The sequence below is a fragment of the Salmo salar genome, chromosome ssa15 (genome assembly GCF_905237065.1).
Source record: "Salmo salar chromosome ssa15, Ssal_v3.1, whole genome shotgun sequence".
Classification (NCBI taxonomy): domain Eukaryota; kingdom Metazoa; phylum Chordata; class Actinopteri; order Salmoniformes; family Salmonidae; genus Salmo; species Salmo salar.
In genome coordinates this window covers 10,012,260-10,037,018 of record NC_059456.1, presented here as the reverse complement: position 1 = coordinate 10,037,018, position 24,759 = coordinate 10,012,260, and the positions used below count along the sequence as shown (strand labels likewise).

Here is a 24,759-nt window from a genome sequence, read left to right as displayed (position 1 = left end):
ACCTACCTACTATACCTACCGCCCCAACAAAATGTCACCTATCTACTACACCAACCGCTCAAACAAAATATCACCTACCTACTACACCTACCGCTACAACAAAATGTCACCTATCTATCTACCTATCTACTACACCTACCTAACTATCTACTACACCTACCGCTCCAACAAAATGTCACCCATCTACTATACCTACCGCTCAAACAAAATGTCACCTACCTACTACACCTACCTCTCAAACAAAATGTTACCTACCTACTACACCTACCGCTCCAACAAAATGTCACCTACCTACTAAACCTACCGCTCCAACAAAATGTCACCTACCTACTACACCTACCTCTCAAACAAAATGTCACCTATCTACTACACCTACCGCTCCAACAAAATGTCACCTACCTACTACACCTACCGCTCCAACAAAATGTCACCTATCTACTACACCTACCGCTCCAACAAAATGTCACCTATCTACCTATCTACTACACCTACCTACCTATCTACTACACCTACCGCTCCAACAAAATGTCACCTCCCTACTACAACTACCGCTCCAACAAAATGTAACCTACCAACTACACCTACCGCTCCAACAAAATGTCACCTATCTACCTATCTACTACACCTACCACTCAAACAAAATGTCACCTACGTACTACACCTACCGCTTTAACAAAATGTGACCTATCTACTACACCTACCGCTCCAACAAAATGTCACCTATCTACCTATCTACTACACCTACCTACCTATCTACTACACCTACCGCTCCAACAAAATGTCACCTACTTACTACAACTACCGCTCCAACAAAATGTAACCTACCTACTACACCTACCGCTCCAACAAAATGTCACCTATCTACCTATCTACTACACCTACCACTCAAACAAAATGTCACCTACCTACTAAACCTACCGCTCCAACAAAATGTCACCTATCTACCTATCTACTACACCTACCTACCTATCTACTACACCTACCGCTCCAACAAAATGTCACCCATCTACTACACCTACCGCTCAAACAAAATGTCACCTACCTACTACACCTACCTCTGAAATAAAATGTTACCTACCTACTACACCTTCTGCTCCAACAAAATGTCACCTATCTACTACACATACCGCTCCAACAAAATGTCACCTATCTACCTATCTACTACACCTACCTACCTATCTACTACACCTTCCGCTCCAACAAAATGTCACCTATCTACTACACCTACCACTCAAACAAAATGTCACCTACCTACTACACCTACCTCTCAAATAAAATGTTACCTACCTACTATACCTACCGCTCCAACAAAATGTCACCTACCTACTACACCTACCGCTCCAACAAAATGTCACCTATCTACTACACTTACCGCTCCAACAAAATGTCACCTATCTACCTATCTATTACACCTACCTACCTATCTACTACACCTAACGCTCCAACAAAATGTCACCTATCTACTACACCTACCGCTCCAACAAAATGTCACCTACCTACTACACCTACCGCTCCAACAAAATGTCACCTATCTACTACACCTACCGCTCCAACAAAATGTCACCTATCTACCTATCTACTACACCTACCTACCTATCTACTACACCTACCGCTCCAACAAAATGTCACCTACCTACTACAACTACCGCTCCAACAAAATGTAACCTACCTACTACACTTACCGCTCCAACAAAATGTCACCTATCTACCTATCTACTACTCCTACCACTCAAACAAAATGTCACCTACGTACTACACCTACCGCTTCAACAAAATGTGACCTATCTACTACACCTACCGCTTCAACAAAATTTCACTTACCTACTACATCTACCGCTCAAACAGAATGTCACCTATCTACTACACCTACCGCTCAGACAAAATGTCACCTACCTACTACACCTACCGCTCAGACAAAATGTCACCTATCTACTACACCTACCGCTCAGACAAAATGTCACCTACCTACTACACCTACGTACCTATCTACTACACCTACCGCTCCAACAAAATGTCACCTACCTACTACACCTACAGCTCCAACAAAATGTCACCTATCTACCTATCTACTACACCTACCATTCAAACAAAATGTCACCTACCGACTACACCTACCGCTTCAACAAAATGTGACCTATCTACTACACCTACCGCTTCAACAAAATGTCACCTATCTACTACACCTACCGCTCCATCAAAATACACCTACCTACTACACCTACCGCTCCAACAAAATGTCACCTATCTACCTACGACACACATTCTCAAGGCAGGCTCAACCTTTAATTGCAGTTAAAAATACATCACACCTTAAATCAACCCAACCCATACCCACAAGTCTACATCACTTGACGTTGTCTCACTGTTTTCACATTCTTATGTTTTTCTCTTAATCACATATCATACCAGTTAAATGTAAACACATATATAATACTTTTTTGTATTACACGTTTTCTGAAGAAAAAAAATTATATACATGCAAATGAGGCGATATTTTATTAAATATATGCGTATTTGCATACGACGCAATTCATTTTTCTGGACGCTGAATGAAGTCAGCTTAAATAAATAAAATAAAATATTAATTTTGTTAAAGACACTACAGGACTTGTGAAACAGATATATACTGTTTTCCTACTTCTATCTTTAAAACACTTAATACATTTACATAAAATGTTATCTAGAATAAAAAATGTGCAACAAATCAACATTTCCCTCTTGGCAAGTCTATTTCAAAGAATTTACTTAGTTACAGTTCACATCAGTCCATTGAAATAAATTCATTAGGCCCTAATCTATGGATTTAACATGACTGGGAATATAGATATACATCTGTTAGACACAGTGCAAAGTATTCAGACCCCTTGACTTTTCCCACATTTTGTTAGGTTACAGCCTTATTCTAAAATGGATTAAATAAAAAATAAAATCTTCATCAATCTACACGCAATACCCCATAATATTTGCTAATTTATTAAAAATAAAAAACAGAAATACCTTATTTACATAAGTATTCAGACCTTTTACTATGAGACTCGAAATTGAGCTCAGGTGCATCCTGTTTCCATTGATCATCCTTGAGATGTTTCTACAACTTGATTGGAGTCCACCTGTGGTAAATTCAATTGATTGGACATGATTTGGAAAGGCACACACCTGTCTATATAAGGTCCCACAGTTGACAGTGCATGTCAGAGCAAAAACCAAGCCAAGAGGACGAAGAACTTGTCCGTAGAGCTCCAAGACAGGATGGTGTATAGGCACAGATCTGGGGAAGGGTACCAAAACATTTCTGCAGCATTGAAGGTCCCCAAGAACACAGTGACCTCCATCATTCTTAAATGGAAGAAGTTTGGAACCACCAAGACTCTTCCTAGAGCTGGCCACCTGGTCAAACTGAGCAATCTGGGGAGAAGGGCTTTGGTCAAGGAGGTGACCAAGAACCCGATGGTCACTCAGACAGGGCTCCAGAGTTTTTCTGTTGAGATGGGAGAACCTTCCAGAAGGACAACTATCTCGGCAGCACTCCACCAATCAGGCCTGGTAGAGTGGCCACTCCTCAGTAAAAGGCACATGACAGCCTGCTTGGAGTTTGCCAAAAGGCACCTAAAGGACTCTGACAATGAGAAACAAGATTCTCTGGTCTGATGAAACCAAGATTGAACTCTTTGGCCTGAATGCCAAGTGTCACGTCTGGAGGAAACCTGGCACCATCCCTACGGTGAAGCATGGTGGTGGCAGCATCATGCTGTGGGGATGTTTTTCAGCAGCAGGGACTGGGAGACTAGTCAGGATCGAGGGAAAGATGAATGGAGCAAAGTACAGACAGATCCTTGATGAAAACCTGCTCCAGAGCACTCAGGACCTCAGACTGGGGCGAAGGTTCACCTTCCAACAGGACAACAACCCTAAGCACACAGCCAAGACAATGCAGGAGTGGCTTTGGGACACTCCTGCAATCTGTGGCCTTGCCAGAGCCTGGACTTTAACCCGATCAAGCATCTCTGGAGAGACCTGAAATTAGCTGTGCAGCGATGCTCCCCATCCAACCTGACAGAGCTTGAGAGGATCTGCAGAGAAGAATGGGAGAAACTCCCCAAATACAGGTGTGCCAAGCTTGTAGTGTCCATATCCAAGAATAAAAAAATAAAACTGTTTTTGCCTTGTCGTTATGGGGTATTGTGTGTAGATTGATGAGGGGAAAAACCGATTTAATCTATTTTAGAATAAGGCTGTAATGTAACAAACTGTGGAAAAAGTCAAGGGGTCTGAATACCTTGCGAATGCACTGTACCGTAAAAAACAAAAGGTAGAGGCATGGATCAGAAAACCAGTCAGTATCTGGTGTGACCACCATTTGCCTCATGCAACACGACACATCTCCTTCACATAGAGTTGATCAGGCTGTTGATTGTGGCCTGTGGAATGTTGTCCCACTCCTCTTCAATGGCTGTGAGAAGTTGCTGGATATTGGCGGAAACTAGAACAAGCTGTCGTACAGGTCGATCCAGAGCATCCCAAACATGCTCAATGGGTGACATGTCAGGTGAGTATGCAGGCCATGGAAGAACTGGGACATTTTCAGCTTCCAGGAATTGTGTACAGATCCTTGCGACACGGGGCTGTGCATCATCATGCTGAAACATGAGGTGATGGTAGTGGATGAATGGCACGACAATGGGCCTCAGAATCTCGTCACGGTATCTCTGTGCATTCAAATTGCCATTGATAAAATGCAACTGTGTTCATTGTCCGTAGCTTAGACCTGCCTATACCATAACCCCACCGCCACCATGGGGCACTCTGTTCACAACGTTGACATCAGCAAACCGCTCACCCACACTTCATCATACACGCTGTCTGCCATCTGCCGGGTACAGTTGAAACTTGGATTAATCCGTGAAGAGCAAACTTCTCCAGTGGCCATCAAAGGTGACCATTTGCCCACTGAAGTTGGGTACAATGCCGAACTTCAGTCAGGTCAAGACCTTTGTGAGGACGACGAGCACACAGATGAGCTTCCCTGAGACTGTTTCTGACAGTTTGTACAGAAGGTCTTTGGTTGTGCAAACCCACCGTTTCATCAGCTGTCCGGGTGGCTGGTCTCAGATTATCCCGCAGGTGAAGAAGCCGAATGCGTGCTCGTCGACTAGTCTCCCAGTCCTGTGCTGGCGTGGTTACACGTGGTCTGCAGTTGTGAGGCCTGTTGGACGTACTGACAAATTCTCTAAAAGGACATTGGAAGAGGCTTGAATTGAACATTCAATGATCTGGCAACAGTTCTAGTGGACATTCCTCTTGTCAGAATGCCAATTGCACGCTCCATTACAACTTGAGACATCTGTGGAATTATGTTGTGTGACAAAACTGCACATTTTAGAGTGGCATTTTATTGTCCCCCAGCACAAGGTGCACCTGTGTAATGATCGTGCGGTTTAATCAGCTTCTTAATATGCCACACCTGTCAGGTGGATGGATTATCTTGGCTAAGGAGAAATTAACAGGGATGTAAACAAATTTGTGCACGATATTTGAGAGAAATAAGGTTTTTGTGCGTATGGAACATTTCTGGGATCTTTTATTTCAGCTCATGAAACATGGGACCAACACTTTACACGTTGCATTTATATTTTTTGTTCAGTGTATCTAAGGATAAAACTACATTTGGTGAATGAACGTGCTTCTGAAGCTGTGGAAAATTAGTTGGCGTGTGGAGAGAGTCTGGCTTTCGGGAAATGGCCGTTAAAGACAAGTACACTGAATTAAGACTTCCAAAATCTTATTCAGACCCGATCGCAATTTCTTCAATGTAAATTACTAAATGTAGTCGAGTTTGTAACATTCTCTATGAAATGGGCTTTTAAATGATGTGTAACTTAATGTGGTGAGCTATGAAATGGTCGATGTTTGTCCATTATGAAGTGGTTAAAATGATCGTGATAAACTAAACAAAATATACATTTTTGTCAAGTTTGACATTTGTATGTCAAATTTTTGGGAAAATACTCATATTAAATGGACCAAAATACCAACAAATCGAAACATTTATGCAAAAATGTCATTTCAGCCTGTTGTGCCTGGCCTTAAGGCAGCCCACAGGAAATCTGGAACGTCAGTTAAAAATGTTGATTGTTTAGTTGAAAGCTGTAGATTGAGGAGGGGATCGGTAGAACCACAGGACCCAGTTAGCATGATACATTCTGAACCTACATGTTGACGTCAGAATGTTTTGTCGTGTTGTTGTTGTTGACTGACAGCATGTTGTGTTGCAGGAGCATGCGTTTGAGAGCAGTCAGAAGTACAAGGAGGGGAAGTTCATCATCGAGCTGGCTCACATGATCAAGGACAACGGCTGGGAGTGACTTCACTTCCTGTCTCCGGCCCTTTAATGACCTCTGACCTATCAGAGCTCTGGATCTATCGGACTTCACAGAGCGACAACCAATCACCATCAACCACCCACCGTGCCGCCCCCTCCTAACACACACACACACACACACACACACACACACACACACACACACACACACACACACACACACACACACACACACACACACACACACACAGTCCCTGCTGGTTGTGAAACTGAACATGATGCTGTTGAACTGGAGAGAGGACTAGCCTATTGGGTTGGACCTTCAGTGAAAACCATGTGATCCCACCCAGCCAATGACAGACAGCTGGACTTGAATTGGCTCCTCCTTCCTCAACCAGGTTCCCGCCCACCTCACTGGCGTTGGCACTTAGTTACACGGCTGCCATGGCGATGTGAGAGAGATGCTAACGTTCTACTACCCTCTTCCTCCTCTGACCCGGGGAACAGGAGGAAGAGGAAGCGGAGGTGTTGAGGGAGGGACGGGAACAGGGTGGCACAGTGCGGAAGTTTGGTCATTTTGTACCCAGCTTGCTTCTTGTGTTTTAATCTTTGATTTATTTGTGAATATTTTGTATTTTTCAATATTTTTTTTTTTTCAGTGGTTGATCTTTAATGATGACTTCACTATGGGGGACGTCCCGGTAACCGCTAACCACAAAAAAGTGCCCGGTAAAGTCCCGGTAACACTCTAAAACGTACCCCGAGCAGAGCAGCAGGGATAGATGATATTGTATGTAGATAGATGCGTTTCATCCAACAGCATTGTGGCTGGCTCCATATAGAAACCAGTACTATTAAATAAAGTTTACCAGAGGAGATAGAGGGATGACTAGGATGTTTCCCAAATGGCACTCTCTGCCTTGGTGCACTACCCTATGGGCCCTGGTCTAAAGTAGAGCACTATGTAGGGAATAGGGTGCGATTTGGGACGCACACTAGAACAGGCTTCACCAACCACAGAACCGGAAGTAAACGAACCATCACGAGATTGTATTAGATGCTGAATGATATTGAGGGTTGCTGGCTAGATTATCTCCCTACAGTTATTAGAGCAATTAAATATCGCTGCTTTACTTGTTCCTACGCTTCGCCAATCCTGCTTTACTCGTTCCTACGCTTTGCCAATCCTGCTTTACTTGTTCCTACGCTTCGCCAATCGGTGATCCGGCCTAAATCAAGGGTTTATAGTCTCACCCTATCCGATTCACTTTAAATCACTTTGAACACCCTTGGCATGAACAATGTTCCTTTTTCCACAAAAAACTAAATAAACATGTTCATTGCAATTCTTTGCTGCTATGAGAGAAATACAAGCTTTCATCTTTTCTCTTCTCTTCGTTCTGGAGATCTTCTTCTTCTTCTTTTTTTTTTGCACTTTATGCCTGGCACTGTCCGAGACAGTCTGAACGGTTGCTACGGTAGCTTCTCTCTCTTGTGTTCTCGTCCTCGTCGTTAGTTTGCCTCTAAGCTGAATGAATCGTGTGCCTCTCTTAAAAAAAAAAAGAAAATGAATATTTTATCTCCTGTGTTGTGCTGTGCATAACTCTAAACTTATGAGCCACCAACAACAAAAAAAAGCTCAAACCCACATCGATAGATAACAAATAGATAGATACTTTATGGGTTGAAAACTGAGCGTTCAATGGCTGTTGTGCCTCAAGAGTAGTAGATTATATATATATATATATATATATATATATATATATATATGATTATATATAATTATATATATATATATATTGATTATATATAGGCTATATGTATCGGTGAGGGGATGAATGTGGTGGGGATAATAATCCATATTGGTGTTGTAGCAGGTGGGGTGAGCTGTGATCGCTCACATCGCCGACCAGGTCACTCACTATTAACCCGTAAGATAAAGACAATGCAAACCTGATACCGTTGAATAGTTACAGATCTCCTACTTGAATATATAAAACCTGTACAGGCCTGTTACAGTACAGACCTGTTACAGTACAGACCTGTTACCGTCTGTATATAGAGTAACAGTACAGACCTGTTACAGTACAGACCTGCTACAGTACAGACCTGCTACAGTACAGACCTGCTTCAGTACAGACCTGTTACAGTCTGTATATAGAGTAACAGTACAGAGCTGTTACAGTACAGACCTGTTACAGTACAGACCTGTTACAGTCTGTATATAGAGTAACAGTACAGACCTGTTACAGTACAGACCTGTTACAGTACAGACCTGTTACAGTCTGTATATAGAGTAACAGTACAGACCTGTTACAGTCTGTATATAGAGTAACAGTACAGACCTGTTACAGTACAGACCTGTTACAGTCTGTATATAGAGTAACAGTACAGACCAGTTACAGTACAGACCTGTTACAGTACAGACCTGTTACAGTCTGTATATAGAGTAACAGTACAGACCTGTAACAGTACAGACCTGCTACAGTACAGACCTGTTACAGTACAGACCTGCTACAGTACAGACCTGCTACAGTACAGACCTGTTACAGTACAGACCTGTTACAGTCTGTATATAGAGGTACAGTACAGACCTGCTACAGTACAGACCTGTTACAGTACAGACCTGTTACAGTACAGACCTGTTACAGTACAGACCTGTTACAGTACAGACCTGCTACAGTACAGACCTGTTACAGTACATACCTGTTACAGTCTGTATATAGAGTAACAGTACAGACCTGTTACAGTACAGACCTGTTACAGTACAGACCTGTAAAAGTCTGTATATAGAGTAACAGTACAGACCTGTTACAGTCTGTATATAGAGTAACATATGGAAGGTTTCTACATGTTTCTATTGACTACTTCCTTGATTTAACTGTACCTCTGGCTTTACGTGTGTGCAGGAGTGTGTGTGTGTGTGTGTGTGTGTGTGTGTGTGTAGGAGTGTATGTGTGTAGGTATGTGTGTGTGTAGGAGTGTGTGTGTTTTACTTTTTCTCCCTATTTTGCATTTTACATTTAAAGTGATTATATATTTCCCTTGTTTTCTTTTTGCATCTGTTTGTTTATTTCTCCCAGCGATCTGGGGGCTTGACGGCCAGTTGGGGTTTATTTCTCCCAGCGATCTGGGGGCTTGACGGCTAGTTGGGGTTTATTTCTCCCAGCGATCTGAGGGCTTGACGGCTAGTTGGGGTTTATTTCTCCCAGCGATCTGAGGGCTTGACGGCCAGTTGGGGTTTATCTCTCCCAGCGATCTGGGGGCTTGATGGCTAGTTGGGGTTTATTTCTCCCAGCGATCTGGGGGCTTGACGGCCAGTTGGGGTTTATTTCTCCCAGCGATCTGGGGGCTTGACGGCTAGTTAGGGTTTATTTCTCCCAGCGATCTGGGGGCTTGACGACTAGTTGGGGTTTATTTCTCCCAGCAATCTGGGGTTTATTTCTCCCAGCGATCTGGGGGCTTGACGGCTAGTTGGGGTTTATTTCTCCCAGCGATCTGGGGGCTTGACGGCTAGTTGGGGTTTATTTCTCCCAGCGATCTGAGGGCTTGACGGCTAGTTGGGGTTTATTTCTCCCAGCGATCTGAGGGCTTGACGGCCAGTTGGGGTTTATCTCTCCCAGCGATCTGGGGGCTTGATGGCTAGTTGGGGTTTATTTCTCCCAGCGATCTGGGGGCTTGACGGCCAGTTGGGGTTTATTTCTCCCAGCGATCTGGGGGCTTGACGGCTAGTTAGGGTTTATTTCTCCCAGCGATCTGGGGGCTTGACGACTAGTTGGGGTTTATTTCTCCCAGCAATCTGGGGTTTATTTCTCCCAGCGATCTGGGGGCTTGACGGCTAGTTGGGGTTTATTTCTCCCAGCGATCTGGGGGCTTGACGGCCAGTTGGGGTTTATTTCTCCCAGCGATCTGGGGGCTTGACGGCTAGTTAGGGTTTATTTCTCCCAGCGATCTGGGGGCTTGACGACTAGTTGGGGTTTATTTCTCCCAGCAATCTGGGGTTTATTTCTCCCAGCGATCTGGGGGCTTGACGGCTAGTTGGGGTTTATTTCTCCCAGCGATCTGGGGCTTGACGGCCAGTTGGGGTTTATTTCTCCCAGCGATCTGGGGGCTTGCGGCAGTTAGGTTTATTTCTCCCAGCGATCTGGGGGCTTGACGGCTAGTTGGGGTTTATTTCTCCCAGCGATCTGGGGGCTTGACGGCTAGTTGGGGTTTATTTCTCCCAGCGATCTGGGGGCTTGATGGCCAACTAAAGAGTTTCTTTAGAAACGTTATTATTTTACTCTGTGTGTGTTTAGGTCCCGCTGGGTAGGGCTGGGGTGAAAGGGTCCATCAAGGCCCTGGTTTGGCCTCTAGGGCCCTAACGTCTGACCTCCGCTGACCTCTGTAGACTGTAGAAGGATAGTGGGAGCTGGATTCTCCCACCAACTTACAGAACAGAAGAGCGTTGACCTAGGCTTTCTTTCTTTCTTTCCAACAATCAATCTCCCCTGTATACACCTCTCTCCTCTCTCCTCTCTCTCTCTCTCTCTCTCTCTCTCTCTCTCTCTCTCTCTCTCTCTCTCTCTCGTTAATCCAACTAGCACACAAAGGAAAGCAGTCACCAGTGTCACTTTCAGTTTATACCAAATATAACATTGTTACCAGATTTCTAGAGAACTGGTGTCACAGCTAAAGCTATAAAAGCCAATCAGACTGGTGTCATGGATGTTGTTTGTTAGAGCTTTAGACTCCTGGAGATTCAGACTGCTCGTACAAAACCAAAACCCATTCCAGGACCAGTCACGTGTGACTTCTACGTAGTTCTCTAGAAGGTTCTCAATCATTCTGTAGAACATTCTACAGTTGTTCTGTATTCTGGAACTTCTTTCCAAAAATAAATAAAATGTCAAAGCCAGTCATTTGCTGCGAAAGATGATTGTTGATTTACCCAGATATTATTTTGTTGTTTTGGTGACACTGGCTCCGACTTCTGTAGGAGATATTATCACAGGCTGTGTCCCAAATCGCATTCCCTACCTATTGCTCTACTTATAAAGTATTATAGGGAATAGGGTCCCATTTGGGACGCTGAAACAGAGAGATGATGATGAGATAGGTATTGGAGATGTTATTATCCCTGAGAAGAGATGATTAGACTATATGATAGGTATACAAAGGAAAAGATTGTAATGTTTGAAAAAATGTGTTAAAATTGTTCAAATGAAATAGGTCTAAAGCTTGCTGTATTTATAATGGCTGTATTAAGTCGTGCCTGGTTCTCTTTTTCTTTCTTCAAAGCAAACACATTATATATATATATATATATATATGCTTTCTTTTTACTTGACTACATTTCTTTGCATTCTGTCTGTATGTTTCACTGTATTGTAAATTATCAGATATCACAATAAACTTTAAATGGCATTCAACTGTGGATTGTGTGTCTTCCATAACTCCTTCAACAGCTACATGAGAACAGTGAGTAGGTCACACTGTAACAGAAAACTACTGTAATTTCCCCCCTTAGGCGACTGAGGGGGACATTTTTTGTTTATTCCATGTGTAACTGTGTTTGTGTTGCACTGCTTTGCTTTATCTTGGGCAGGTCGCAGTTGTAAATGAGAACTTGTTCTCAACTGGCCTACCTGGTTAAATAAAGGTGAAAAAATAAAAAATTATAATATTTGGCATGGGTCCCCAGATCCACAAAAAGTTCAACAGCTGCACCATCGAGAGCATCCTGACCGGTTGCATCACCGCCTGGTATGGCAACTGCTCGGCCTCTGACCGTAAGGCGCTACAGAGAGAAGTGTGTACGGCCCAGTACATCACTGGGACCAAGCTTCCTGCCATCCAGGACCTCTATACCAGGCGGTGTCAGTGGAAGGCCCTAAAATTGTCGGACTCCAGTCACCCAAGTCATAGGCTGTTTTCTTTTTTATTATAATTCTTTTTACTTTATTTAGTAAATGTTTTCTTAACCAACAATGCAGTTTTAAGAAAGAGTTAAGGGCTTGTAAGTCAGCATTTCACTGTACACCTGTTGTATTCGGCGCATGTGACAAATAAAATGTGATTGATTTTGAGTAGACCACACTAACTGGTCTACTTTCTTCTTTAAGGTTGCTGACCCTATCATCGCCAAGCCTATCGCTGACCTTTTTAACCTGTCTCTCCTCTCTGGGGAGGTTCCCATTGCTTGGAAGGCAGCCACGGTTCGTCCTTTATTTAAAGGGGGAGATCAAGCTGATCCTAGTATTGTTGTCTCTGAGGGGTCTTTGGGCTGGTTTGCTAACTTCCTCTCTCAAAGAGTGCAGTGTATAAAGTCAGAAAATCTGCTGTCTCAGCCACTGCCTGTCACCAAGGGAGTACCCCAAGGCTCAATCCTAGGCCCCACGCTCTTCTCAATTTACATCAACAACATAGCTCACGCAGTAGGAAGCTCTCTCATCCATTTATATGCAAATGATAGTCTTAAACTCAGCTGGCCCCTCCCCGAATTTTGTGTTAAAAGCTCTACAACAAAGCTTTCTTAGTGTCCAACAAGCTTTCTCTGCCCTTAACCTTGTTCTGAACACCTCCAAAACAAAGGTCATGTGGTTTGGTAGTAACCTCATGCAAGTACTTGGGAGTATGGTCCTTCTCTCAGCACATATCAAAGCTGCAGGCTAAAGTTAAATCTAGACTTGGTTTCCTCTATCATAATCGCTCCTCTTTCACCCCAGCTGCCAAACTAACCCTGATTCAGATGACCATCCTACCCATGCTAGATTACAGAGACATAATTTATAGATCGGCAGGGAAGGGTGCTCTCGAGTGGCTAGATGTTCTTTACTATTCGGCCATCAGATTTGCCACCAATACTCCTTATAGGACACATCACTGCACTCTATACTCCTCTGTAAACTGGTCATCTCTGTATACCCGTCTCAAGACCCACTGGTTGATGCTTATTTATAAAACACTCTTAGGCCTCACTCCTCCCTATCTGAGATACCTACTGCAGCCCTCATCCTCCACATACAACACCTGTTCTGCCAGTCACATTCTGTTAAATGTCCCCAAAACACACACATCCCTGGGTCGCTTGTCTTTTCAGTTTTCTGCAGCTAGCGACTGGAACGAGCTGCAACAAACACTAAAACTGGACAGTTTTATCTCAATCTCTTCATTCAAGACTCAATCATGGACACAGTTGTGGCTGCTTCGCGTGATGTATTGTTGTCTCTACCTTCTTGACCTTTGTGCTGTTGACTGAGCCCAATAATGTTTGACCCATGTTTTGTGCTGCTACCATGTTGTTGTCATGTTGTGTATATATATATATATATATATATATATATATATATATATATATTATTATTATTATTATTATTTTAATCCCAGGCCCTCGTCCCCGCAGGAGAGGCCTTTTGCCTTTTGGTAGGCCGTCATTGTAAATATGAATTTGCCCAGGCCCTCACCCTCCGATCCAACAGGTCCCTGACGTGCTCAATGGGATTGAGATCCGGGCTCTGCACTGGCCATGGCAGAACACTGTCATTCCTGTCTTGCAGGAAATCACGCATAGAACGAGCAGTATGGCTGGTGGCATTGTCATGTCAGGATGAGCCTGCAGGAAGGGTTGTGTTATTGACTCTACATTTGTTTGTTTATGTGTAACTCTGTGTTGTTTGTTTTTGTCACGATGCTTTGCTTTATCTTGGCCAGGTCGCAGTTGTACCTTGGCCAGGTCGCTACCTGGTTAAATAAAGGTGAAATATATTGTTTTAAATAAATAAAAAAGCTACCACATGAGGGAGGAGGATGTCTTCCCTGTAACGCACAGCGTTGAGATTGCCTGCAATGACAACAAGCTCAGTCCGATGATGCTGTGACACACCGCCCCAGACCATGACGGACCCTCCACCTCCAAATCGATCCCAATCCAGAGTACAGGCCTCGGTGTAACGCTCATTCCGATAAACGCGAATCCGACCATCACCCCTGGTGAGACAAAACTGCGACTCGTCAGTGAAGAGCACTTTTTGCCAGTCCTGTCTGGTCCAGCAATGATGGGTTTGTGCCCATAGGCAACGTTGTTGCCGGTGATGTCTGGTGAGGACCTGCCTTACAACAGGCCTACAAGCCCTCAGTCCAGCCTCTCTCAGCCTATTGCAGACAGTCTGAGCACTGATGGAGGGATTGTGCGTTCCAGCTGTCCATGTAACTCGGGCAGTTGTTGTTGCCATCCTGTACCTGTCCCGCAGGTGTGATGTTCAGATGTACCGATCCTGTGCAGGTGTTGTTACACGTGGTCTGCCACTGCGAGGACGATCAGCTGTCCGTCCTGTCTCCCTGTAGCGCTGTCTTAGGCGTCTCACAGTATGGACATTACAATTTATTGCCCTGGCCACATCTGCAGTCCTAATGCCTCCTTGCAGCATGCCTAAGGCATGAGTCAGTAGAAAGGCCTCTTTAATGTCCTAAGTGTCACATAACTGTGACCTTAATTGCCTACCTTCTGTAAGCTGTTAGTGTCTTAACGACCGTTCCACAGGTGCATGTTCGTTAATTGTTTATGGTTCATTGATCAAGCATGGGAAACAGTGTTTAAACCCTTTACAATGAAGATCTGTGAAGTTATTTGGATTTTTATGAATTATCTTTGAAAGACAAGGTCCTGAAAAAGGGACGTTTCTTTTTTTGACAAGTTTATCTGTACTTATTGGTGTCACAGACGCTGTTTCATCCTGTCCTATACTTAAATTACCCTTGCCCTAACGATTGCGTCTGAAGCTGGGCTTGCAGCACAGCTATCCTCGCTGTAAGGCGTTCGTTCTCCTGTATATTATGAGTACAGCGACTGCAATTAGAAGGCATCATGTTACTGTTACTACTTAGCTTCATCTGGTGAGGACCTGCCTTACAACTGGCCTACAAGCCCTCAGTCCAGCCTCTCTCAGCCTATTGCGGACAGTCTGAGCACTGATGGAGGGATTGTGCGTTCCTGGTGCGTTCCTTAGCTTTGGCTGGTGGAGGTCCTGACGAACCACGTCCAGATAAAGCGTCCGAAGTGAAAAAGTTGAATGAAAAAAGTTGAGTGAGGGAAAAAAATTAAAATATAAAACGGTAATTAAAAGGTAAAAACTGTAAAGTTGGCAGGTAGCAAAGTAATGTTAGCAACAAACAGCACAGCAGCATGTAAACAAGTCTACAAGTTGTGACCGCAGAGTTCCAGTGTTGTGCTGGATAGCCAGCTAGCTAACATAGCATCCCTCTGTTTGAGTAGGCTAAACTAGCTAGCTGCATTTGCTAACTAAGTAAGTGAAACTGAAACTGAATTAAAAAAATAATAATAATATGAATTTGTTCTAAAACTGTTCAACTATTGTCTTTCTCTCTCTTTGAGTCAACTACTCACCACATTTGAGGAGGACGGAAGCTAGCTGTCCTCATGGTGCTACATTACTCATTCCTTTACACTAGTGTGTATAAGGTAGTTGTTGTGAAATTGTTATATTACTTGTTAGATATTACTGCACGGTCGGAACTAGAAGCACAAGCATTTCGCTACACTCGCAATAACATCTGCTACCCATGTGTATGTGACCAATACATTTTGATTTGATTATAGAGTGCTGTTGAGGCTACTGTAGACCTTCATTGCAAAATAGTGTTTTAATCAGTTATTTGGTGGCGTGAATATATTTAGTATAGTTTTATCTAAAAATGATAACCTTTTAAATGTTTTACAATTTACATTTTTATGAAATTCACTGAAGAGGATGTTCTTCCCCTTCCTCCTTTGAGGAGCCTCCACTGGTCTGGACCGGACCTTCCTCCTCTGAGCAGCCTCCTCTGGTCTGGACTGCCCCTTCCTCCTCCTCGGAGCCTCCACTGGTCTAGACCGGCCCTTCCTCCTCTGAGGAGCCTCCACTGGTCTGGACCGGCCCTTCCTCCTCTGAGGAGCCTCCACTGGTCTGGATTAGCCCTTCCTCCTCTGAGGAGCCTCCTCTGGTCTGGACTGCCCCTTCCTCCTCCTCGGAGCCTCCACTGGTCTAGACCGGCCCTTCCTCCTCTGGTCTGGACTGGCCCTTCCTCTTCTGAGGAGCCTCCACTGGTCTGGACCGGCCCTTCCTCCTCTGAGGAGCCTCCACTGGTCTGGACATATATCCGGGAGCAGTGTGCGAACGCTGCTTCTCATAGGCCCGTGAAAGACTCAATGAATTGTGTGAGGGGTGGGAATGGTCAGATTTCTCAATTCCCTTCTCTAGCCGTTGTATTGAGCAGTTCAATGGTGAGAAATATCTCAGTCCCTGGAGCAAAAACGTTGTACTCTCCAGGAGCACGACTACAGGACATCAATAAGCTGCTCCCAAACGTTTTAAACCAGCATCAGGAATTTGAGTCTATCATAGTTCATCTGGGATTCAATGACATTATGAAGGGCAGCTCAGAACAGACAAACACCCCATAATATCTGGCAAAATGATGATACATATATTAACATGTGTATACATATACTGTATGTATATATGTAGTTAGTTTTATTACTGAATTGTATTAACATCTCTTTTTTTCATACTGAATGTGTTTTTATGGTGACTTTCGATAGGGTTTTAATCAGTCGTACCATTAGCTCATAGTAATCAGCTTTGGAGCACCTTAAATACAATTTTGGACGAAAAGGCAAAATCCGCTCCATCATTCATTGAATCATATGGCTCATTCATTACAAAACACACTCATATTGCCAACTATTTTAATGTTTTTTTTCATTGGCAAGATTAGCAAATTTAGACATTAAATGTGTAAGAGGTGAACAAATTATTGTCTATCAACAATGACAAGCCACTGGGGTCTCACAACTTGGATGGAAAATTACTGCGGATGATATTGCCACTCCTATTTAGCATATCTTTAATCTAAGTCTACTAGAAATGTTGTGCCCTCAGGCCAGGAGGGAAGCTGAAGTCATTCCGCTACCCAAGAATAGTAAAGACCCCTTTACTGGCTCAAAGTCCAGTCAGTGTCTATATAGACTAGTCCAGTCAGTGTCTATATAGACTAGTCCAGTCAGTGTCTAAGTCAGTGTCTATATAGACTAGTCCAGTCAGTGTCTATATAGACTAGTCCAGTCAGTGTCTATATAGACTAAACCAGTCAATGTCTATATAGACTAGTCCAGCCAGTGTCTATATAGACTAGACCAGTCAGTGTCTATATAGACTAGTCCAGTCAGTGTCTATACTGTATAGACTAGTCCAGTCAGTGTCTATACTTTATAGACTGGTCCAGCAAGTGTCTATATAGACTAGACCAGTCAGTGTCTATATAGACTAGTCCAGTCAGTGTCTATACTGTATAGACTAGTACAGTCAGTGTCTATACTTTATAGACTGGTCCAGCAAGTGTCTATATAGACTAGACCAGTCAGTGTCTATATAGACTAGACCAGTCCATATATAGACTAGACCAGTCAGTGTCTATATAGACTAGTCCAGTCAGTGTCTATATAGACTAGTCCAGTCAGTGTCTATATAGACTAGACCAGTCAGTGTCTATATAGAGTAGTCCAGTCCGTGTCTATATAGACTAGACCAGTCCGTGCCTATACTATATTGACTCGTCCAGTCAGTGTCTATGTAGACTAGGCCAGTCAGTGTCTATATAGACTAGTCCAGTCAGTGTCTATATAGACTAGACCAGTCTGTGTCTATATAGACTAGTCCAGTCAGTGTCTATATAGACTAGTCCAGTCAGTGTCTATATAGACTAGACCAGTCAGTGTCTATATAGACTAGACCAGTCAGTGTCTATATAGACTAGTCCAGTCAGTGTCTATATAGACTAGACCAGTCAGTGTCTATATAGACTAGACCAGTCAGTGTCTATACTGTATAGACTAGTCCAGTCAGTGTCTATATAGACTAGACCAGTCAGTGTCTATATAGACTAGACCAGTCAGTGTCTATATAGACTAGTCCAGTCAGTGTCTATATAGACTAGGCCAGTCAGTGTCTTTATAGACTAGACCAGTCAGTGTCTATATAGACTAGACCAGTCAGTGTCTATATAGACTAGTCCAGTCAGTGTCTATATAGACTAGTCCAGTCAGTGTCTATACTGTATAGACTAGTCCAGTCAGTGTCTATATAGACTAGACCAGGCAGTGTCTATATAGACTAGTCCAGTCAGTGTCTATACTGTATAGACTAGTCCAGTCAGTGTCTATATAGACTAGTCCAGTCAGTGTCTATATAGACTAGACCAGGCAGTGTCTATATAGACTAGACCAGTCCATATATCGACTAGACCAGTCAGTGTCTTTATAGACTAGTCCAGTCAGTGTCTATACTGTATAGACTAGTCCAGTCAGTCCATATAGACTAGTCTAGTCAGTGTCTATATAGACTAAACCAGTCAGTGTCTATATAGACTAGTCCAGTCAGTGTCTATATAGACTAGACCAGTCAGTGTCTATATAGACTAGACCAGTCAGTGTATATATAGACTAGTCCAGTCAGTGTTTATATAGACCAGTCCAGTCAGTGTCTATACAGACTAGACCAGTCAGTGTTTATACTGTATAGACTAGTCAAGTCAGTGTCTATATAGACTAGTCCAGTCAGTGTCTATATAGACTAGACCAGTCCATATATAGACTAGACCAGTCAGTGTCTATATAGACTAGTTCAGTCAGTGTCTATATAGACTAGACCAGTCAGTGTCTATATAGACTAGTCCAGTCAGTGTTTATATAGACCAGTCCAGTCAGTGTCTATACAGACTAGACCAGTCAGTGTTTATACTGTATAGACTAGTCAAGTCAGTGTCTATATAGACTAGTCCAGTCAGTGTCTATATAGACTAGACCAGTCAGTGTCTATATAGACTAGACCAGTCAGTGTCTATACAGTATAGACTAGTCCAGTCAGTGCCTATATAGACTAGTCCAGTCAGTGCCTATATAGACTAGTCCAGTCAGTGTATATATAGACTAGACCAGTCAGTGTCTATATAGACTAGTCCAGTCAGTGTATATATAGACTAGACCAGTCAGTGTCTATATAGACCAGACCAGTCCATATATAGACTAGTCCAGTCAGTGTCTATATAGACTAGACCAGTCCATATATAGACTAGACCAGTCAGTGTCTATATAGACTAGTCCAGTCAGTGTCTATATAGACTAGTCCAGTCAGTGTCTATATAGACTAGACCAGTCAGTGTCTATATAGAGTAGTCCAGTCCGTGTCTATATAGACTAGACCAGTCCGTGCCTATACTATATTGACTCGTCCAGTCAGTGTCTATGTAGACTAGGCCAGTCAGTGTCTATATAGACTAGTCCAGTCAGTGTCTATATAGACTAGACCAGTCTGTGTCTATATAGACTAGTCCAGTCAGTGTCTATATAGACTAGTCCAGTCAGTGTCTATATAGACTAGACCAGTCAGTGTCTATATAGACTAGTCCAGTCAGTGTCTATATAGACTAGACCAGTCAGTGTCTATATAGACTAGACCAGTCAGTGTCTATATAGACTAGTCCAGTCAGTGTCTATATAGACTAGACCAGTCAGTGTCTATATAGACTAGACCAGTCAGTGTCTATACTGTATAGACTAGTCCAGTCAGTGTCTATATAGACTAGACCAGTCAGTGTCTATATAGACTAGTCCAGTCAGTGTCTATATAGACTAGACCAGTCAGTGTCTATACTATATAGACTCGTCCAGTCAGTGTCTATATAGACTAGACCAGTCCATATATAGACTAGTCCAGTCAGTGTCTATATAGACTAGACCAGTCAGTGTCTATATAGACTAGTCCAGTCAGTGTCTATATACACTAGTCCAGTCAGTGTCTATATAGACTAGTCCAGTCTATATAGACTAGGCCAGTCAGTGTCTATATAGACTAGGCCAGTCAGTGTCTATATAGACTAGACCAGTCTGTGTCTATATAGACTAGTCCAGTCAGTGTCTATATAGACTAGTCCAGTCAGTGTCTATATAGACTAGACCAGTCAGTGTCTATATAGACTAGACCAGTCAGTGTCTATATAGACTAGTCCAGTCAGTGTCTATATAGACTAGACCAGTCAGTGTCTATATAGACTAGACCAGTCAGTGTCTATACTGTATAGACTAGTCCAGTCAGTGTCTATATAGACTAGACCAGTCAGTGTCTATATAGACTAGTCCAGTCAGTGTCTATATAGACTAGACCAGTCTATATAGACTAGTCCAGTCAGTGTCTATATAGACTAGTCCAGTCAGTGTCTATATAGACTAGTCCAGTCAGTGTCTATACTGTATAGACTAGTCCAGTCAGTGTCTATATAGACTAAACCAGTCAATGTCTATATAGACTAGTCCAGCCAGTGTCTATATAGACTAGACCAGTCAGTGTCTATATAGACTAGTCCAGTCAGTGTCTATACTGTATAGACTAGTCCAGTCAGTGTCTATACTTTATAGACTGGTCCAGCAAGTGTCTATATAGACTAGACCAGTCAGTGTCTATATAGACTAGTCCAGTCAGTGTCTATATAGACTAGTCCAGTCAGTGTCTATATAGACTAGACCAGTCTATATAGACTAGTCCAGTCAGTGTCTATATAGACTAGACCAGTCCATATATAGACTAGTCCAGTCAGTGTCTATATAGACTAGTCCAGTCAGTGTCTATATAGACTAGTCCAGTCAGTGTCTATATAGACTAGACCAGTCAGTGTCTATATAGAGTAGTCCAGTCCGTGTCTATATAGACTAGACCAGTCCGTGTCTATACTATATAGACTCGTCCAGTCAGTGTCTATGTAGACTAGGCCAGTCAGTGTCTATATAGACTAGTCCAGTCAGTGTCTATATAGACTAGACCAGTCTGTGTCTATATAGACTAGTCCAGTCAGTGTCTATATAGACTAGTCCAGTCAGTGTCTATATAGACTAGACCAGTCAGTGTCTATATAGACTAGACCAGTCAGTGTCTATATAGACTAGTCCAGTCAGTGTCTATATAGACTAGACCAGTCAGTGTCTATATAGACTAGACCAGTCAGTGTCTATACTGTATAGACTAGTCCAGTCAGTGTCTATATAGACTAGACCAGTCAGTGTCTATATAGACTAGTCCAGTCAGTGTCTATATAGACTAGACCAGTCAGTGTCTATATAGACTAGTCCAGTCAGTGTCTATATAGACTAGTCCAGTCAGTGTCTGTATAGACTAGACCAGTCAGTGTCTATATAGACTAGACCAGTCAGTGTCTATATAGACTAGTCCAGTCAGTGTCTATATAGACTAGGCCAGTCAGTGTCTTTATAGACTAGACCAGTCAGTGTCTATATAGACTAGTCCAGTCAGTGTCTATATAGACTAGACCAGTCTATATAGACTAGTCCAGTCAGTGTCTATATAGACTAGTCCAGTCAGTGTCTATATAGACTAGTCCAGTCAGTGTCTATACTGTATAGACTAGTCCAGTCAGTGTCTATATAGACTAGTCCAGTCAGTGTCTATATAGACTAGTCCAGTCAGTGTCTATATAGACTAGTCCAGTCAGTGTCTATATAGACTAGACCAGTCAGTGTCTATATAGACTAGTCCAGTCAGTGTCTATACTGTATAGACTAGTCCAGTCAGTGTCTATATAGACTAGTCCAGTCAGTGTCTATATAGACTAGACCAGTCAGTGTCTATATAGACTAGACCAGTCCATATATAGACTAGACCAGTCAGTGTCTATATAGACTAGACCAGTCTTCTATATAGACTAGTCCAGTCAGTGTCTATATAGACTAGGTCGTCCAGTCAGTGTCTATATAGACTAGTCCAGTCAGTGTCTATATAGACTAAACCAGTCAGTGTCTATATAGACTAGTCCAGTCAGTGTCTATATAGACTAGACCAGTCAGTGTCTATATAGACTAGACCAGTCCATATATAGACTAGACCAGTCAGTGTCTATATAGACTAGACCAGTCCATATATAGACTAGACCAGTCAGTGTCTATATAGACTAGTCCAGTCAGTGTCTATATAGACTAGACCAGTCAGTGTCTATATAGACTAGTCCAGTCAGTGTCTATATAGACTAGTCCAGTCAGTGTCTATATAGACTAGTCCAGTCAGTGTCTATATAGACTAGTCCAGTCAGTGTCTATATAGACCAGTCCAGTCAGTGTCTATACAGACTAGACCAGTCAGTGTCTATACTGTATAGACTAGTCAAGTCAGTGTCTATATAGACTAGTCCAGTCAGTGTCTATATAGACTAGACCAGTCAGTGTCTATATAGACCAGACCAGTCAGTGTCTATACAGTATAGACTAGTCCAGTCAGTGCCTATATAGACTAGTCCAGTCAGTGCCTATATAGACTAGTCCAGTCAGTGTATATATAGACTAGACCAGTCAGTGTCTATATAGACTAGTCCAGTCAGTGTATATATAGACTAGACCAGTCAGTGTCTATATAGACCAGACCAGTCCATATATAGACTAGTCCAGTCAGTGTCTATATAGACTAGACCAGTCCATATATAGACTAGACCAGTCAGTGTCTATATAGACTAGTCCAGTCAGTGTCTATATAGACTAGTCCAGTCAGTGTCTATATAGACTAGACCAGTCCGTGTCTATATAGAGTAGTCCAGTCCGTGTCTATATAGACTAGACCAGTCCGTGCCTATACTATATTGACTCGTCCAGTCAGTGTCTATGTAGACTAGGCCAGTCAGTGTCTATATAGACTAGTCCAGTCAGTGTCTATATAGACTAGACCAGTCTGTGTCTATATAGACTAGACCAGTCTGTGTCTATATAGACTAGTCCAGTCAGTGTCTATATAGACTAGTCCAGTCAGTGTCTATATAGACTAGACCAGTCAGTGTCTATATAGACTAGACCAGTCAGTGTCTATATAGACTAGTCCAGTCAGTGTCTATTTAGACTAGACCAGTCAGTGTCTATATAGACTAGACCAGTCAGTGTCTATACTGTATAGACTAGTCCAGTCAGTGTCTATATAGACTAGACCAGTCAGTGTCTATATAGACTAGTCCAGTCAGTGTCTATATAGACTAGACCAGTCATTGTCTATACTATATAGACTCGTCCAGTCAGTGTCTATATAGACTAGTCCAGTCAGTGTCTATATAGACTAGTCCAGTCAGTGTCTATATAGACTAGACCAGTCAGTGTCTATACTGTATAGACTAGTCCAGTCAGTGTCTATATAGACTAGACCAGTCTATATAGACTAGTCCAGTCAGTGTCTATATAGACTAGACCAGTCAGTGTCTATATAGACTAGTCCAGTCAGTGTCTATATACACTAGTCCAGTCAGTGTCTATATAGACTAGTCCAGTCTATATAGACTAGGCCAGTCAGTGTCTATATAGACTAGGCCAGTCAGTGTCTATATAGACTAGTCCAGTCAGTGTCTATATAGACTAGACCAGTCATTGTCTATACTATATAGACTCGTCCAGTCAGTGTCTATATAGACTAGTCCAGTCAGTGTCTATATAGACTAGTCCAGTCAGTGTCTATATAGACTAGACCAGTCAGTGTCTATACTGTATGGACTAGTCCAGTCAGTGTCTATATAGACTAGACCAGTCCATATATAGACTAGTCCAGTCAGTGTCTATATAGACTAGACCAGTCAGTGTCTATATAGACTAGTCCAGTCAGTGTCTATATACACTAGACCAGTCAGTGTCTATATAGACTAGTCCAGTCAGTGTCTATATACACTAGTCCAGTCAGTGTCTATATAGACTAGTCCAGTCTATATAGACTAGGCCAGTCAGTGTCTATATAGACTAGGCCAGTCAGTGTCTATATAGACTAGACCAGTCTGTGTCTATATAGACTAGTCCAGTCAGTGTCTATATAGACTAGTCCAGTCAGTGTCTATATAGACTAGACCAGTCAGTGTCTATATAGACTAGACCAGTCAGTGTCTATATAGACTAGTCCAGTCAGTGTCTATATAGACTAGACCAGTCAGTGTCTATATAGACTAGTCCAGTCAGTGTCTATACTGTATAGACTAGTCCAGTCAGTGTCTATATAGACTAGACCAGTCAGTGTCTATATAGACTAGTCCAGTCAGTGTCTATATAGACTAGACCAGTCAGTGTCTATATAGACTAGTCCAGTCAGTGTCTATATAGACTAGTCCAGTCAGTGTCTATATAGACTAGTCCAGTCAGTGTCTATATAGACTAGACCAGTCAGTGTCTATATAGACTAGTCCAGTCAGTGTCTATATAGACTAGTCCAGTCAGTGTCTATATAGACTAGACCAGTCAGTGTCTATATAGACTAGTCCAGTCAGTGTCTATATAGACTAGACCAGTCTATATAGACTAGTCCAGTCAGTGTCTATATAGACTAGTCCAGTCAGTGTCTATATAGACTAGTCCAGTCAGTGTCTATATAGACTAGTCCAGTCAG

The 24,759-nt window shown here is 42.6% G+C and overlaps 1 protein-coding gene across 1 annotated transcript in view; it reads left to right on the top strand.

Moving 5' to 3' along the window:
• ypel1 (yippee-like 1) overlaps nt 1-11,730 on the top strand; it is a 53,329-nt gene extending 41,599 nt beyond the window's left edge. Inside the window, exons 4-5 of the mRNA XM_045695453.1 lie at nt 6,273-10,319; nt 10,445-11,730. Of these exons, the coding sequence (XP_045551409.1) occupies nt 6,273-6,362 (90 nt within the window). The 3' untranslated portion in view covers nt 6,363-10,319; nt 10,445-11,730. The remainder of the gene's footprint in view (nt 1-6,272; nt 10,320-10,444) is intronic.
• The last annotated feature ends 13,029 nt before the right edge of the window (nt 11,731-24,759 follow it).